Genomic DNA, 17,683 nt, shown 5'->3' with positions numbered 1-17,683 from the left:
ATTTGGTTTGTTGGCAAAATACACAGGTCGCAAATTAAAAAAAAGAAAAAGAAAAAAAGAAATCTTTTTAGGTTTTTAGGTACATTTTTATCATAAGTAAAATTTTTTGATAATAATCTGAAATAATTTAATGTCATAACTCTGGGCATGTAGTCCAGTTTGTGATTCAGACAAAAGACATGAAGTGGTGACGTGATTACATTCTACTAAATTAAGAATGAACAATGACCTGAATCTCCTGGGTACGGGTCTGAATGGCACTAGGTTTGTCTGGGATGGCACCATCATCACTGAGCTGTTTCTCAAAGTCTGAGACAGTGCTGTCCATCTTCCTAAGCTGTCCTTCCAAAACCATAGATGCATTTAACCTAGAAAAAGAGGCAACAGAGTTGCAACATCTAGAATTCTTTCTTTCATTTCCTATATAAATAGATTTGTAATTGTACATACTTCTTTTTGTAGAGATCAATGAGAGCAGCTAGACTGTCTTGTTTGTTTTTGGCATCACTGAGTTTTTGGGGTAGAGTAGAAGAGGTTGGCCCATTAGAATCCTTTGAAAGTAGAGGTTCCAGGTCCTTTTGGGCTACAGACCTCTGTTTTTCCAGCTGCTGGAGAACTGTATTTGTTCTCTATTTAGAGAAGAAAAATCTCAAATAAGCAGAGCATTGTAAAATGTGGTGCTCTTCATCCACTGACAATTTTTCCAAAACCATTGCTTTAGAGATTAAGGTTTTTAACAGCCATGAATCCACTTTATATCAGTTATCTTGCATCCAGTTGTCAACAGTCAATAACCTGGTTGTGTAGTTCATTATAGTCAACAGTATTAACCTAGGAGGCTTATCTCTAAGCAAGGAAGCTTATATATCTAACTAGATGTCTAAAGCATTTCTCACCTCTTGCTCCTTCAGACGTTTAGTGAGGTCTGTGGCAGGGTCAGTGCGGTTCAGTGGGGCTCTTAGACTGCTCAGAGTGTTCATCTCAACTTGAGCTAGATCTTTATCTATTTGGTTTAAACGGCTAGCCAGCTCTACAGCTTTGGAGTTCTCCTCAGCTCTTGGAGCAGGAACTACAACAACAAATATGACAATGATTTATTATCTCAGAGGTAAGTTCAGTACATATGTCACAAGTGCTTCCTAGTTGTTTCATGAGTACCACATACATGATCACATGATGATTAGAAATATGTTATATATGTTTTCAAAATAACCAGAATTTATAGCTAGGTAACTTGACCCCAACAAGAAAAACACACTTTTAATAGTTGAACATTATTTTCCACTATGATTGAATAGGCCATCATCAGAACTGGGGTGTTTTTTTCAAAAGCATCGCTTAGTTCCATTGTTACCAACATAGTTTAATGATTCAGTGTTTCCCACAACCATAATTCCAACAAACATTTGCAAACAGCATTGCAAAGTTGTGGTTGGAACTACAGCTCTCGACATGTGGATAGAAGCGTTGTTCTTAATCTAACTTAAATATATCAAATATATTATTTGAGCAAAGTAAGCTAACACACAGTACAATTTAGACAGTGAAATGTCATTCCATATCTAAATACAAATTTCATTCTACGTATTTTAATTTGTCATGAGAATGAAAATGCTGTTTTTGAAGAATGTGCATGTAAGTGATCTAGAGTATAACCTAAGACGGAACACACGACTGAATAAAGCAGAACAACAGAGAACAAAACAGTGAAGTAGTCACCAGATGCCATTCTCATTATTTACAGCAATAATCTGACATTAATTTGATTTAAATTATATTTTCAACTTATATTGATTAGTATAAGTTGTTGCTCAACCACCTGCATGACATCTTTAATGACTTTATGGTTTCAGGAAAGTCGTGACTAGCTAGTACATCATTGTATGGGAATCCCACCCCAGGATGGACCTAACCCAACTCTGGCCCACCCAGTGCCTGGTGTACAGGCACTTTCACACTAAACAAGACACAAAAAAGGTAAACACAAATGGTCCTTTCACACCAAAAGTGAAACGAATAAACATCAGGCTGAAGAAAACGCATCCGTGCCTGTACAGTAGAGGGTGCAAAACAAATTACCTGGAGCCTGTGAAACAGGAGCCTTTGATGGATGACTGTTCAGTGAAGTTCTCAAAGCAGCTCGCCTTTTCTTTAGATCTTCCAACTCTTTCCCCAGCCTTCTCATACAAACACAAATTATTAGTTATTCTTGGTCTCTGAAGGCTTTACTCATTATTTTTGACATAAGCATACATTAAAGGTTAACAACAAACATTTTACACTGTCTTTGGAGTATGAAAAGTAGTTTTTATTCTTACAGGTCAACTCTGTTGATGGCCTCAGGATCCGGTGGAGGAATCATGAAGCAAACTCCAGGAAATATTTTGCTTGTCCCATCATTGGACTGAACCTCCCAATTGTCATTGTCTGTGTTGGACTTCAGATTAAACAGCTCTCCTCTGTTCAATGAAGCCTGAGAAGGATCCCATGATTAACAAATGAATAGAACAATAAATGAATAGAAAATTAGTAACCATAGCTTTTCATACTACATGTACTGAATCTCTTTATAAAGAGATTTTCAACACCATATTTTTTTTTCTAGAGATTCTAACCTTGGGAGTTTTCCAGTCACATAGAGACTCAACCATGGTAGTTTTGCTTGGTGGAGTGTGGCGAAGTTTTAGTGGTGTGATGGCAGTGCTTCGCTTTCTCAGGTCAGCTAAAAGCTGCTCATTGCGCTGTAGAGGCCTTTCTTCAGCCTGCAGACACAGAATACAAGATATTGACACATAAACAGTGGCTGGAACTGGACAGAAACTTGCATTGCGCTGTATGAATACTCATTTTATTGTTATTTCATTTATAATTATATAAAATATAATTTAAAATGTGATTTGACCTCAAGCTGCATCTGAATTTCAGTGTTGGTTTTGCCATTGAGTGCTTTGCCATCAACAGTGGAGCCGAGCTTAGACAAAGACTCAGACAAGGTATCTGCATCCAGTTGGTACTGTTGAGAAGAACACAAACTTGTTTTCGCTTTACTAATGCACAAAATGTTTATTATAAAAATGTGCTTAACACAAATGATTGATCCATCCATCTGCCCTACCTACCCTTTTGTACTCCTCTATATTGTCCAGATGTGTTTCCTGACAGATGCAAAGATTCAGAAACTTCTGCCATTCATTCCTCACAGTGTCTCTTTGTGCCTGAACACACAAACAGCACATCAGAGCTCAGCTTTGCTTAGGTTTTGTCATACTGAATGCAGTATTTAACTATTGAACACATCATTTACTTAACTAAATAAGTAAAACTAATTAAATAAGTCAAATTTTTTGCCATACCACACATTGTCAGCAGTGTAAAACACAAATGTCAAACTCAGCTCCTGGAGGACAACTATCCTGCGGAGTAGTGATGCAAAGTCCGATTCATTTCCGTGAACCGGTTCTTTTCGGAAAGTTCGGCTCAATAAACCGGTTTAAAAAGCCGATTCATAGGTTCCTGACGTCATCATGCTATGATGCCACTATGCATTTCTTTTCTAACAACTCATGTCATGTTATATCAATGAAACATTCAAATAAAGTTATTTGTGTCAACGCATATTGAAACATTCAAATAAAAAGTTATTTGTGTGAACACATTGCTGATTATTGCCTTTCATTCACTTTCATTCACATTCACACAAGTTTGTGGTCACAGTTTCATTGGATCGCGGATCCTTTATGCTGGATACGACTGACCAATATTGATTAGCCTACATCTTGGATAAGATTCGCAACTACAACACACATATTTATGCACAAACGCAGATATGTTCTACATGTCAAAAGTATAGAAAGAATAAACTCATTGATTTCACTTAACACCTTAAAATAGCTATAATCTGCATGTATAATAAACCATAGTAAATCTCTCGACAAAAAGGTTTTTGCAGGTTTTAATAAAATGTTATTTAATAACAGTAGTCATAATAACATATTCCAGTACGTGCCTCAGGCTTGCATGGTATCGTCATCTCACTCATCAGACTCCTCGGTAATCCTCGGCAAACTTCGGCAGCTGGTTGAACCGGCTCATTCGGGGTTTTTTTTTTTGTTTGTTTGTTTGTTTTTTTGAGTCGGACATGCTACTTCGGCTTGTGCGTCTTGCGTCATCAACCCGGAACTAAAGTTCAATTCAGTTCGGTAAGTGATAGGTGCGTCCCAATTCGCATCCCAATGCACTATTCTATGACGTTTTTAAGTACAAATAGTGTGAGTAGTGCGTTCACACAGAAAATTCCAAAAAGAAAAAGTGCACTTTAAATACCCGGATGATGCACTAAATTAACGGAAAAAAACGAAGTGTGCAATGTTGGACACTTCATGCACTCAACTGTCGCAGCTTTAATTACGTTGCGGAGGGGGAGTGGGGATCAACCGGGTATTGACTCCGATGTTGAATGACAAAATAACCTAAATACAATTCACGCACTACACGGATGAGTACATAAGTGCATAGTGCGTCATTTGGGAAGCAACTAATCGCTGGTGAACCGGCTCAACGACCGTTTACTGCGATACGTTAACGAGTCTGCCATATTGTGCGGGGCAAGACTTCTCATTAAACAAATGCAAGTAAACGGGGAGCTGCGGCTTTTCTGGACAAAAAGCGCAATAACATTTATATTTCTCAACCGATTTCAACGGTTTATGATCTGCGTGAAGTACGAAAAAGGTCTCCAATTACTCAGAATCCCGCTAGTTTGAACTTGAAAATTATTCCTTGTCATAAGGAATTGTGAAAACTTGCGCTTCTCAAGCATAGATTTGGTTTATTTTTCAAGGTTAATAATTGAGGAGACGTTCCTAATGTAATATAATTTAATGTACATGAAATGTGCACATCAATTTTAATTGTGGAAATGGCTTTTTCTGTCTTCGACAACACATTTTAGCTTTTTCCCTCGTGCTTTTCTTCACATCACAGGACAATTTCAAATGAAAATGAAGATAATTTGCATCTCAAAACCTTATTAATCTGAAGCATTTATCTTAAGGCCCTTTTCATTTTTATAATTTATTTCTATATGTGTTCCCTCTAAACCTTATTCTTGCAGTTTTTCACACAAATGTTTGCTTTATTATTCATAAACAATAGATGTCTTTATAGACATTTTATATTATAGTAAAAAAGACATTGTCTCCATTTTAAATGGACAGCATTATATTTAACTGTGTCTGGCACCTTTATTAGTAGTAATATAATAACTGAATAAAATAGCAGATAGTATAGGCCTATCATAAATTGTAAAATAATAAAGTCAATAAAATAAAAATAGCAAATAAAATATTATATAAAACTATAATACAATCTCAGACTTCATAAAAATCATGTAAACTTTATTTCTTATAAAATCTCAGTTCATAGATAACTAATGTTGTTGTTAGCTTTTAATAGTCTGACTTTGGTGGTCAACTAGCTGTCAAAATAATGTTATAATGACCAAATAAAACCAGAAACAACTGTTCAGACTTATATGTGAAAGGTAATTCCCCGATATGTGGTTTGGACTGTGAGACAGTTTGTAAAATCTCAAAATAGTCAGGCATCTTTTCTTCAGTCCACTTATGAGAGTTACGGCATGTTGCCCAGCACAATATAGTGGCGCCGTTGACGTACGATCCAGCGGCCAATAGGGCGTCTATGTATTTTATTATGTCTATGGGTTACTTCCTATGAACCAGTTTCAACCGGCTCAAAAGAACGATTCGTTCAAGAACTACTGCAGAGTTTAGCTCCAACCAGCTGATGTTTCTAGCAAAGATGGTCTTATTATTGGGAAATATGAGAGTCCATGGCTCTGGAGAAAGCACAATGGCTAACTTGGACCATGTGTGCCTTGGTAACAAATCACACTACAACCTTGACATTTAATTTCATTCAGAGTTGTGTGGTCAATCAATCAATGTTTGTGGATACCATAGAAATTAATAAGAAATGCTGTAAAATGATTCTTACCTATCACATAATTGTCTGTGACTTCTCTTAAAAAAACAGCATTTTTTTCGGTGTAAGCTAAAAATAGATCAATCCAAAACGAATGTTTAAGAGCAAACAGCTGATGGGCTGTAGATTCATTAAATGATAAGCTGTTTTCCCACAAAAGCGGTTTATTCAGCGTAGTGAAGCCTCTCCTCCATTGACAGCCATTAAAAAAAAAACAAAAAAAAAACTCTGATCTCCTTCCCTGCATACCGCAACGCTAGAAGGCATTATACTTTTTTTTGCTAACCTTGCAGGCTTGCCTTCAAGTGGCTTTAATTAGCTGGATAAGGTGTGTTGAATTAGAGTTGGAGCTAAACTCTGCAGGAAAGTGGCCCTCCGGGAGCTGAGTTTGACACTCCTGACGTAAAACAACAAATCTGATAATATCAAATAGACAATATTGCTGCAGGTGCCAAAGCTGAAAGTATCACATAATAAAGCTGGGCATCTTGTTTTTGTTTTCTGACCTGAATAGTGCTGGCAGCAGGATGTTTTAGCTCAATCAGTCGGTCTCCATCATCCTGCAATTTGTTGACCTCACTTTCATGCGACAGCAGACTGTTATTCTTGAAGTTCTGCAACAGACAAGAGTTCACAGGTCTAATATAATGTTTTATTTAAGATGTGCTGCCACTTTTGCAATTAACCAACAGGAGAGCAAAACTAAAAATGTATTTCTTGCCTAGATGATCACTCTTGTTTATTCTCATTGCTGTCTTAATTTTAGATGTTAATAAAAGTAAAAAAAAAAAAAAAAAAAAAAATGTAGTTTGGAGAAATAAAGGTAATTTGCAACCCCACAGATTGTCTATAGTAGGGTTTCTCAGATTTTTTTTGAAGCCCTTTCATAAGCCCAAAATGTAAACAAAAGTATAAATTTTTGTATGTTAAATACCAAAATATAATACACATTTATTTTTGATTCACTGACCATATGTAAATATATATGGGGGGAAATCACTAAAACATGTTAAGGAGTACAAGAATTTGCAATTAATGTAAATTTATTTTCTCTTGCAACATAAATTAGGTTATCAATGTACAAAGACCTGTTTTTTATGTTCTTATAGGGCTGAATAATAATACATTAAAAAAGGTTTTGTTGCTTGTATATGTTTTGTCACCCTAACCTTAATGTGGCTATAATCTTCACCATAACTACTGGTCTGAGACTGCTGTCTTAAAGTCATTCATTGTTGAATGTGGCAGCACATGCACTGTTCGCGAAATGAGATATGTCCAGCTGCTGACCCGCAGTGCCAAATGTGACAGTAGTTTCAGGACAGCAGTGTCAGGACAGCAGTGTCAGGCCAGCAGTCTCAAACTAGAAGTCTACCACACCACTTGGTGAGGCTCCATCCTAACATTTGGTCTTAGTCCTGTCCTAAAACAGCTGTCATGTTTGGCACTGTGGGTCTGCAGCTGGATACTATTGCACAAAATGGGGTCTAGCGAAGTCAATGCACACTACTGCCAGTGCCGTGATGACAATAACCTGTAGCTTATTCTTCAAATGTCTGGGCTATGGGGTAGGGTGGACAGACCAACAAAAAGCCATTACTCAAAATATAAATAAATAATGAATGAATTAATTAATTAATTAATTAATTTTGCCAAAACCATGTGGCAAATTGTTTTATGGTCTGATGAAATAAAATTGAACATAATTTTAACAGGTACATTTGGCACGCTCGTCATCCAAACAATACCATAATGCAAGCATTGATTGACCCTTATTCAAAAATTCTGGCTTCTGTATTAAAAGCAAAAAGTGTTTGAAACCAAGTATTAGTTAAGGTGTGTGCACACTTGTGCAACCAGGTAATTTTATTTTATTTTTTTCCACATTAAAGGTGGAAAAAGATTTGACATGATTTGTCTTGGAGTATTTTTTTACATCTCAAAAACCACTGTAAAAATGTTTGTAATTTTTACAGAAAAATACTGTAAAAACAGTAAAAACCTGTTAATTTGTTAATTGTAAGTTACCCTACCATATACGGTGAAAAACTATAAATGGTTTAACATCATATATGTGTAATTTTACTGTAAAATACTGTCAAAAGTATAGTTTTTGCAAGTAAAAACTGAATTACCATATTATTTACGGTAAAAAATAAACTGTTAAAGGATATTCTCCAAAAGCTCCTCTGGTACACATCACATATGATTACATTTTTTATAATTTTGTTTCTTCTTATTTCTGTTATTAGTAATGTACACTGTGTTACATGTTACGTTATTTAGTTAATGTTTTAAGGTAAAAAGGCAGGTTTTGGTGGTTAAAGTAGGTATATTAACATTATATCACTTAAAATATATGGTTATAAGTTGTAAATTATACAGGCACCCTGTAAAACTGGAGACATTGTCAGTATTTTTTACAGTGAACTTCTGGCAACCACAGCTGCCAGTTTTTACCGTAAATTTAACGGGATATTTTTTTTTACAGTGTGTGATTTTTGATTGTGTATTGTGTAGACTTTTTAGTTATCTATGACTAACTTTTTAGTTTGTCATATGTATATATTTTTATATTTTCTATAGTGTTTTACAGAAATATTTTGTAATTAACTTCTAATATATAATATTTTATACACATGGTCAGTATTTTTAAAATGTTATGTAATGTGATTCATGTCAGAGCTGGTTGGTTTGCTTCATATCTTAAAACTGTTTATTGAAGATTTGAAAAATGAGCAGTCTCTTTTGCCCTCTGTCATAATGCAGCTTTTGTTTCTGAATATTTTTTCCAGCCCCTCGACTATTGAGATATACCCCAAGCCCCCTTGTTTGAGAAACGGTGGTCTACAGGAATATCAGTCCTTCAGCTCATTCCATTGTACAAAGTCATACAATCAGTTCAAATCCTAGTTTGCTTACCTCATACTGTCTGCGAACGTCAGCATGGTCAACCATCTGATCACTCCAGTCCTGTTTAAGGATCTTGTTCTGCTCTTCCCTCATGTATGCCACCTCCTTCTCACAGTCCTGCATGTAGTCGTACAGGCTGTTGAGATAGTGACGTCTCCATTTTGAGTTATCCTGAAACATTAAAAAAGCTAAATGAGAATTTTTCCATTCACTCTCTGGCACCAACAGTATATCTTACAATTTAAAGAGGCATGACAATAAAAAAAAAAAAAAAAGAAAAAAAAAAGAAAAAACATCCATTTATTCAATATCAGTCATAATGTGAATGATTTCTTACCAGTAGGTTAGCATATTGCTTCTTAATGGCAGCATATTCCTCCTGGAACAACACAAAGGATTTTAAGTTGTGTGAATAAAGAGTTAGTTCACCCAAAAATGAAAATTCTTTCATGAATTACTTGCCCTGTTGTTCTACACCCATAAGATATGTTCATTTTTGAAACACACATGAGATTTCTATCCATCCATTGAAAGTCCACAAAACCAAAACTTTGACGCTTCAGAATGTGTGAATGTTAATATGTAAATAAAAGACTGAAATAAATCTGTTTATCATATGAAGAGATTGTGGCTTGGATTAAACCATTCTATTCATAGGGATTACTTTTACAATGTCTTTATGAACCTTTTGAAGCATCAACTTTTTGGTTTTGTGAACCTTCAATGGAAGGACAGAAATCTCTCAGGTTTCATTAAAATGATGGCATTGAACAACAAGAGGGTGAGTACTTGATGACATAATTTTACTTTTTCAGGAATTTTCCTTTATTTTTCCTTTTTTTTTCATTCCCAAATCAAAGGCTGAGGAATGCATGTCTTGGTAACAAAAAAATTGGACAGGTGATGAAAAAGGTTTCTTTCTTAGCTCACCTGAGAACTGGTTGATCCAGGGCATAGCTGGTTGTTGTAAGACTCAATCTCCTTATGAAGGATGTTATGAGCTGCAATCTGCTTCTTCAGGTCAGCCAAAGTGGGGCCATACTCCTCTTTGCTTGCATCTTTCTGTAATATTCCATATTCAAAAATACTAATCAACATATTTTGGCTTTACTGTGCGGCTGGCAAAAACGTTCTTATAAATCAAAATAAGATGTACCTTTGCTTTAATGTCTGTAATATCTGTAATGTTTTTCCTCAGCTATGAAACTCAAACTTCTACCACATATATGTATCTGCTAAAAATTAAAAGTTATTTTGAAATCGACAGCTTACCTTGAAACTTTGGACATGGACATGAGTTTAACTTTTGTATAAATTTAATATGAAGATCACAATTTGTACAATTTCACTAATCAGATTGCTATCCAATTGTGAAAAGACAAGGTTTAAATGCCCTCTGTAGCACATTCGAGACTGACTGTAGCCCAATCACTCAAGCCACTTAAGGAGGTGGTTTGAAGGCACATTCTGACTCAGCTAAGTTAAATTGGATCTGGATGTTCAAGCCTCCCAAAATGTCAAAAATAAAAGCGTGAAAGCATGTTACAACCATTTCTGGTAACCAGATACCACAGTCCTAATTCAGAGAAGAGTATCTCTCTTCAGCAAGCGGACAAACAATTAAATTGAACATTCAGCATGGCATGCCACATTTATCTTGATTAAAATCTTCATGAGTAATATTTTTTTTTAACCAATGCTGATTTAGCTCTTTATCCCATTATGATCTTTTATTTAGGGCTGATGATAAACAAAAGGCAGCACATAACATTGGTTTTCAGCTTTTGTGAAGTGAACTCCATTGAATTTGCATATAGCGTGGATACTGGCTAGCTTTGGTAGAGGAGGCAGGAGAGGAAGGCTTAGTGGGACCATCGGAGAGGCAGGAGACTTGGAGCTGGGCGGGATCAGCAGAGACGCAGAAGTCTTGGAATTGGGCAGGACCAGCAAAGACTATGGAGACTTGGGGCTGGACAGAAACAGCAGTGATGAAGTAGACTTGGCTTGGGAATAGGAGGAAGCCAGGGCATCCATTATATTGACTGTGCTTGTAGGCATGGATGTAATCCATCTCCACACTGTCAAATTCCACTAAAATACCCACTGGAATGGCCATGGGTGATGGCGCTCGCACCTGGTCAGACACGACGACTGGCTCCGGGACGAGTAGAGCTGCAGACTCTGGCTCCAGGGTGACCTTCTTCATCCGTGGCAGGTCCTTGGTGGGAGCTGGCTCTGGCTGTTGACTGGCGATGAGCACTGGCTCAGGTTCTGGGTCTGCGGTCGGCTCTGGCTCTGTGACTGTAGTGGGTTGGGTAAGGGGCTGTCTTGGCTCGGGGTCAGTGGCAGTTATTGACTCTAGCATGGTGGTGGGTGTGAGGAAGGGTGGAGAAACACTAGGGAGGAGTTCCGAGGCAGATTCTTGAGATGAAGACTGAGTAGAGTCTACACGCCTCTTCACATGAGTATGGTGAGTAGACAGGTACATGTAATATTCCAAAGAGTAGCTTACATGAGATCATTGAAGATTTACAAGAAGATCACTGGAGTATCACAAGGAGATCCGGAGTGGATAAGTAGTCTGTTGTCCGTAGAGTAACTGTGAGGTGTGTGATCTTATCCTGGTTGGAGTGCTGATGGGAAACAGGTATGGGTGATGGCCAAGTAAGTGCAGGTGATAAACAACAAAGAGAGATGCTGGGAAATGTAGTCTTTGACTAGATGGCTGGACTGTGGAAGATGGGCAGATGGACAGCATACGTGACACACGGATTGAAGATTGGATGTGTATCCATTTTGTGGAGACATATTTAAATGGCCAATTGTAAATGGAATGTGCAAACTCAATCATATAAGCAATCTGATTGCTCGAGATGCATAAAGTGACCAAGTGTACCCCCTAGGTTACAGTTGTGTCAACTGTCAGTAGACTGTCCTTTTTTGTTGCAATCTTTTTGGGTCCAGTAGAAGTGCCTTGGAAAGTAGTGTTACAACCCTCCCCATCTGATCAGCCATGAAATTTTTAGGTAAAAGTTTGAAGTATATGTCAGGCTTAATGTAGAGTATCTGCTGATGATAGCAATTCTGTCAGTTAACTTGTTCAAATCAAATTATCAAAGATTAAATTTTGTTTTGTCTTCCTCTTACAATGTCTTACCATATTGTGTGTTAATATGACAATTACTTTTGATTATAAGTACAAAAGTAAATGATTAGTTTGTACTTAGATTAGTTTCTATCTCTCACTCTCTTGTTGTGCATATTCAGGTGTTTTCTGACCTGTTTTTGGTTAAGCACCAGAGCCCAGTTAATTCTTGGCTGTAGTTCCACCTCGTTCAATGGCTCATACAGCTCTCGGTAAAGGGAACAGTCTTTCAGCCAACGCTCATGAAGGCGACTAACACTAATTAGTGGAAAAAGTAGAAATTAATATTTATGTAGCTTGTGGAAATCAACACAAATTAGTTTTAGATATAACCATATAAATGAGAAAATACACTGTCCAAACTTAGTTTCGATCTGAGAGAACAACAGACTGAACAGGGTCATGAACAGATGATTTTAGTGTCACTCACTCATTCTCTATTTCTCCTGCCTGAGGGTGTTTCATTTTCTTGGCTTTGTCCATATCCAGGAATAGATCTTTCAGGAGCCCCTCTGCCTGGCCTAAGAGATCTGCAGTTTCCTTCTGATGTTGTAATTTCTTATTATTTTTCTCATTGTCAGCATCCTGAGCAAATAAAAGGGGGTGAAATAATTTTTTTGTTTGCCATTTATAAATACGAACATACAGTATACAGTACATGTGCATAATGAAATAGAAAGTGTTTTCTTACAATGAGCAGCAGCTCTTCTGCACGCAGTACATCTTTCTCAACAGTGTCTGCATTCTTCTGCATACGTGCAATCAGCAAGGCCAGGTTACTCACTTGCGATCTGTCAGTTCAACATTAAAAGTTAGGATTCTATGTGCTATAGATGGTCAATGTGTAAAAGACACTCAAATGCAAAATAAAGAAGATTAAATGTGTTGCATTAGACACAAGGATATATATAAAGCACCAAATCATACAGGATAATCACACAAATCAGTAAGATTTATTGTAAATGAAGCCTGAAAGTCAGCAGAATTGTTTCAGGCATGTGACATGAATGCATGTGACTGTTTCAGGCACAAGTGAGGTATGAGAAACTCCACTTGATCAGAATTAGAACCAGGGTTTTAAACCAGGGATCCATATACCTCTAGGGATCCAAAAAGAAAGTTTGTGAACCCCTTGCAGAATCTTCAAAATGTAAATTTTTTAACAAAATAAGAGGGATCATACAAAATGTATGTTATTTTTTATTTAGTACTGTCCTGAATAAGATATTTTACAAAAGATGTTTAGTCCACAAGACAAAAGCTGAATTTATAAAAAATACCCCCTCAAAAGTTTACATACCATTGATTCTTAATACTGTGTGTCATTACCTGGATGATCCATGGCTGTTTTTTTGTTTTGTGATGGTTGTTCATGGGTCCCTTGTTTGTCCTGAGCAGTTAAACTGCCCAATATTCTTCAGAAAAATCCTCCAGGTCTTGCAAATTCTTCGATTTTCCAGCATCTTATGCATATTTGAACCCTTTCCAACAATGACTGTATGATTTTGAGATCCATCTTTTTACACTGAGGACAACTGAGGGACTCATACGCAAGTATTACAAAAAGCTCAAACATTCACTGATGGTCATAAGGAAACACAATGCATTAAGAATCAGGGGGTGTAGACTTTTTGAATTTGAAGATGAAGGTAAATTGTACTTAATTTGTCTTCTGGGAAACATGTAAGCATCTTTCTGTTGCTTCCGAAGGGGAGTACTAAATGAAAAAATCTGATATTTAAACAAAATAAGAAAAATTTGAATATCTTCATCCTGTTCAAAAGTTTTCACCTCCCGGCTCTTAATGCATTGTGTTTCCTCTGGGAGCATCAGTGATTGCTCGAAACTTTTTAAATACTTGTGTTTAAGTTCCTCAGTTGTCCTCACTGTGAAAAGATGTATCTCAAAATCCTACAGTCACTGCTGTAAAGGTGTCAAATATGCATAAGATGCTGGAAAATCAAAGAATTTGTAGGACCTGGTGGATGTTTCTGAAGTACGTTGGGCAGTTTAACTGCTTAGGACAAAAAGGGACTCATGAACAACCATCACAAAACAAAAAAAACAGCTATCATTTATTTCATCATTCTGTCCAGGTAACAACACACATATTAAGAATCAAGGGTATGCAAACTTTTGAGCAGGGTGATTTGTATAAATTCAGCTTTTTTTTTTTTTTTTTTTTTTTTTGTCTTGTGGACTATATGTAAACATCTTTTATGTAAAATATCTTCAGGACAGTATTAAATAAAAAACAACACATTTTATATGATCCCTCTTATTTTGTTAAAAAAAAAAAAAACATTTTGCAGATTCTGCAAGGGGTTCACAAACTTTCAAGCAGCACTGTATATTACATTACATTTTAAATACATTTATAACTAATTAACTGATTTCTAATTTCTAAATAATGGTCGTTTAAGCGGTTTATAATGCAAGGATATAAATCAGGGGTGCAAAACTCAGTTCCTGGAGGGCCACAGTCCTGCAGAGATTAACTTCAACCCTAAATAAACAAATCTAATCTAGCTAATCAAGTCCTTCAGGCTTATTTGAAAACTACAAGTATGTGTTTTGGAGCAGGGTTGGAGTTAAACTCTGCAGGGCTGTGGTACTCCAGGAGCCGGGTTTTGCACCCCTAATGTAAATGTTCCTAATGATTTTAATTATATAAAGTTTTACTGATAAAATTAAGTTTTTTATATTTAGAATCCCTGCATGTGCTGAGAATCTGGGTGTGGTATCTCTGTTTTGAAATTCCCTGTATTAGAACTCTAGAATTTAGTGTCTCTGAGAAGTATGCACTTCTTTTAATGTTATGTTATATTATCTTCAGTGTATTTTTCCCTCCCCAAATACATAAAAACAACAAATTTGAGAGCTCACAGGGTAAAGGCACATTTTAAAAACATGTTTCTATTAATGGGACCTCAGTGGGATTCCAATCGAAATTTTCATTGGTCATCCCAGTTTATTTAATCATAAAGCTGGCCTTTTTAGTTGGTGGATATTGGTTATATCCATTCATTTAAGCTGCTTTGTTATATTATGAAACAAATATTATTTATCTTACTCAGATTAGTGAAAACACATTTTATGATTTTGCTGTCTGTGACAATCCTCTGAATGAAAAATAACTGTCAAACAGATAAAACACATGTGACATTAATGCCTCTCCCTGTGCTGTTAAATATTGTTTTGAGAACCTGAAGAGATTCAGAGATCATATCATTATATCTTTTCTCCTTCATGCCATGCTAGTCCAGAGAGTTCCATCATTGTTCTTATCCGGTGATCTTTTATATGTAAATGACATTAATTAGGTGGTGTTGTTTACAATGCGGAGAATTGAAACCATTCAGCTTTCTGTGGATGATTTTAAACCAACACAGAGGACGACAATGCCCTCATACTGTAGCATATCTTAAAGAGTTTGATTTCTTAAAGTCAGTGACTTTGGGAAAGGAAATTCATAACACTTAAGGAAAAAAAAAATCGTTAAAGAATAGCATCAGAAGATTACTGCTGACAATGTTGGATGGTCTTAGCTGAGTCCTGAAGAATTCATACACTTACACCTAATTCCATAAATTGCTACTTTACATATGCTACTTTAGTTACATATTTTACTTTACAAATTCCTTCTTTGGCATTTTGTCATTTACATTAGTCTCCCCCAGCCCTGTTCCTGAAAAACAAAAAACACACGAGACATATTTGAACTCTTCCTAGCTCATTAGTGGAGACTCCAAGACTCGAAATGGATGGGGCAGATAAGGGAGACATCCGAAATTTGTACTATTGGGGTGCCTCCAGGACCAGGGTTGGGAAACACTGATTTACGTGATACATTGCATAAAAATAAATAGCAATATTTGTTTTTCTTGAAGGTTCTAATGTCTAGTTAGTTTTTGTTCTAAACTCATCATTCTTATTCCACACAAAATACCCCACAATCCTTACCACTATACCATCCAAAACCAAAGAAAAGAAAAGAAAAGAAAAGAAAAGAAAAGAAAAGAAAAGAAAAGAAAAGAAAAGAAAAGAAAAACTATTTCTTTTTGCCTTTTAAAACATTTTACAAGAACTATATTGTGTTTGTTTTTGAAATGTCACGTTTGCATTGCCATGATGAAACAATGGACCAACACCCAGCAGTCTAGTGGAGGAACAAGCACATCAGCCCTTACAGGAACTAAGCTTTACGACCAAGGACACTCCTTTTACTGTTTTGATCATTTTTTCAGATTTGGTTTTATTCATTGTTCCTGATTATTACACTGTACTGCACTGACTCAAATGATGAAGATAATTATTAAGAAAAAGAATGGCTTCTGACATACAGTATATAGGTGTAATTCTTAATTACATTGCTGGTGCATCTATAATGTCCCTTTTAAATGACAGTTTTATAGAAAACAATAATATCGCATTATATTTTCTTGAAAACTCATGATTGAATTTGTAGCATGTTAAAAAATAAATAAATTTTACATTATACAAGGAAATGTTTCTATTTAATAGAGCAAATACAGATTTCAAATTGGAATAGACTGAAAATCAAATTGTAATTCTAATATTGTCATTAAATTAATTCAAATAAATAAACCATTGATGTGATTGAAAACAAAACTTTTGCATTAGAATATAGTGGTCTTGCATCTTGAATGTTGTATTTCACAGAAATCTGTAACCATGATTTTTTTTTCTCTCTCTCTCTCTTTTTCTGACTAACATAAATATATGATGAAATATTTTGACAGCTTTTCTATTTCATATCTCTATTCTTCTTTACCTTTGAAAAATTCTAAGATTTTTAACCACTGTAGTGTATTTTCAACAAACCATAATCATTCCAACTTGTGTTTCCAAAACAAAGATTATATTATTACCAAAACAGTCGGCATAAGGGCCCACAAAACTTAGGTATCCTTTGTGCAATGTTTCTATTTCCTCCTATTAGTAAGCCTATACAAACTCATGATCTGTGCATGATCTAGCTGATTTTCACTTCTAAATGGAATGGAGTGAATTGGCATTTTAAATACAATTTAAAATGAGAATAAAATATGACTGATCAAGAAACCAAATATATTCATATATTGGTTGTTGTAGACTACAGCAAATAACATTGGTGAAAAATCACAAGAGCATTTTAAGGTGAAACTTGATTTCAGATTGAATGTTTCACAGGAATAAGAATTAACCACCTTTACACCTCCACTTTCTGGGCTTTGGTTACCTGAGTCTATCTAAAACTGATCTCAGACCTGCCTGAACACAACAGAACAGAACCAAGGGTATGAATTACCAACAACACTCACTTGCTCGTCTTGGAATCATCTTTCACCGTGTTTTCTTTCTTCTTGAACATCCTACAAGTTTTAGTGAGGTGAGGTTCACCTTCTCTGCCGCTGGTGTGTGTTTATGAATCTGTCTCACTTCCGTTTTTCCTTTACCCCCACAAACTCCTCTGTACACTTTCTGCCTCTTTAGAACTGTCACAGAGTGGTGAAGTAAAGCCGTTCTTCTGTCTCCACTCCTCCCTGAGAAACAGGTGTTTGGGTGACACCCAGATCACCTCCTTTTGCAGGACCGGGCAGACCAGTTTCACCTTCCCAT

At 36.0% G+C, this 17,683-nt stretch overlaps 1 protein-coding gene across 1 annotated transcript in view; it reads right to left on the bottom strand.

Moving 5' to 3' along the window:
* evpla (envoplakin a) overlaps positions 1 to 17,683 on the bottom strand; it is a 24,694-nt gene extending 7,011 nt beyond the window's left edge. The window contains exons 1-16 of the mRNA XM_051895848.1: positions 17,386 to 17,683; positions 12,753 to 12,852; positions 12,492 to 12,646; positions 12,196 to 12,319; positions 9,847 to 9,978; positions 9,254 to 9,295; positions 8,926 to 9,087; positions 6,510 to 6,617; positions 3,120 to 3,215; positions 2,903 to 3,013; positions 2,616 to 2,762; positions 2,319 to 2,473; positions 2,080 to 2,177; positions 897 to 1,069; positions 451 to 629; positions 230 to 368 (exon numbers count right to left, since the gene is read on the bottom strand). Of these exons, the coding sequence (XP_051751808.1) occupies positions 230 to 368; positions 451 to 629; positions 897 to 1,069; positions 2,080 to 2,177; positions 2,319 to 2,473; positions 2,616 to 2,762; positions 2,903 to 3,013; positions 3,120 to 3,215; positions 6,510 to 6,617; positions 8,926 to 9,087; positions 9,254 to 9,295; positions 9,847 to 9,978; positions 12,196 to 12,319; positions 12,492 to 12,646; positions 12,753 to 12,852; positions 17,386 to 17,435 (1,971 nt within the window). The 5' untranslated portion in view covers positions 17,436 to 17,683. The remainder of the gene's footprint in view (positions 1 to 229; positions 369 to 450; positions 630 to 896; positions 1,070 to 2,079; positions 2,178 to 2,318; positions 2,474 to 2,615; positions 2,763 to 2,902; positions 3,014 to 3,119; positions 3,216 to 6,509; positions 6,618 to 8,925; positions 9,088 to 9,253; positions 9,296 to 9,846; positions 9,979 to 12,195; positions 12,320 to 12,491; positions 12,647 to 12,752; positions 12,853 to 17,385) is intronic.

The sequence above is a fragment of the Ctenopharyngodon idella genome, chromosome 6, assembly GCF_019924925.1.
Source record: "Ctenopharyngodon idella isolate HZGC_01 chromosome 6, HZGC01, whole genome shotgun sequence".
Taxonomy (NCBI): domain Eukaryota; kingdom Metazoa; phylum Chordata; class Actinopteri; order Cypriniformes; family Xenocyprididae; genus Ctenopharyngodon; species Ctenopharyngodon idella.
Note: the sequence above shows the minus strand (reverse complement) of the source record. Positions and strands in the feature narration are given on the sequence as shown.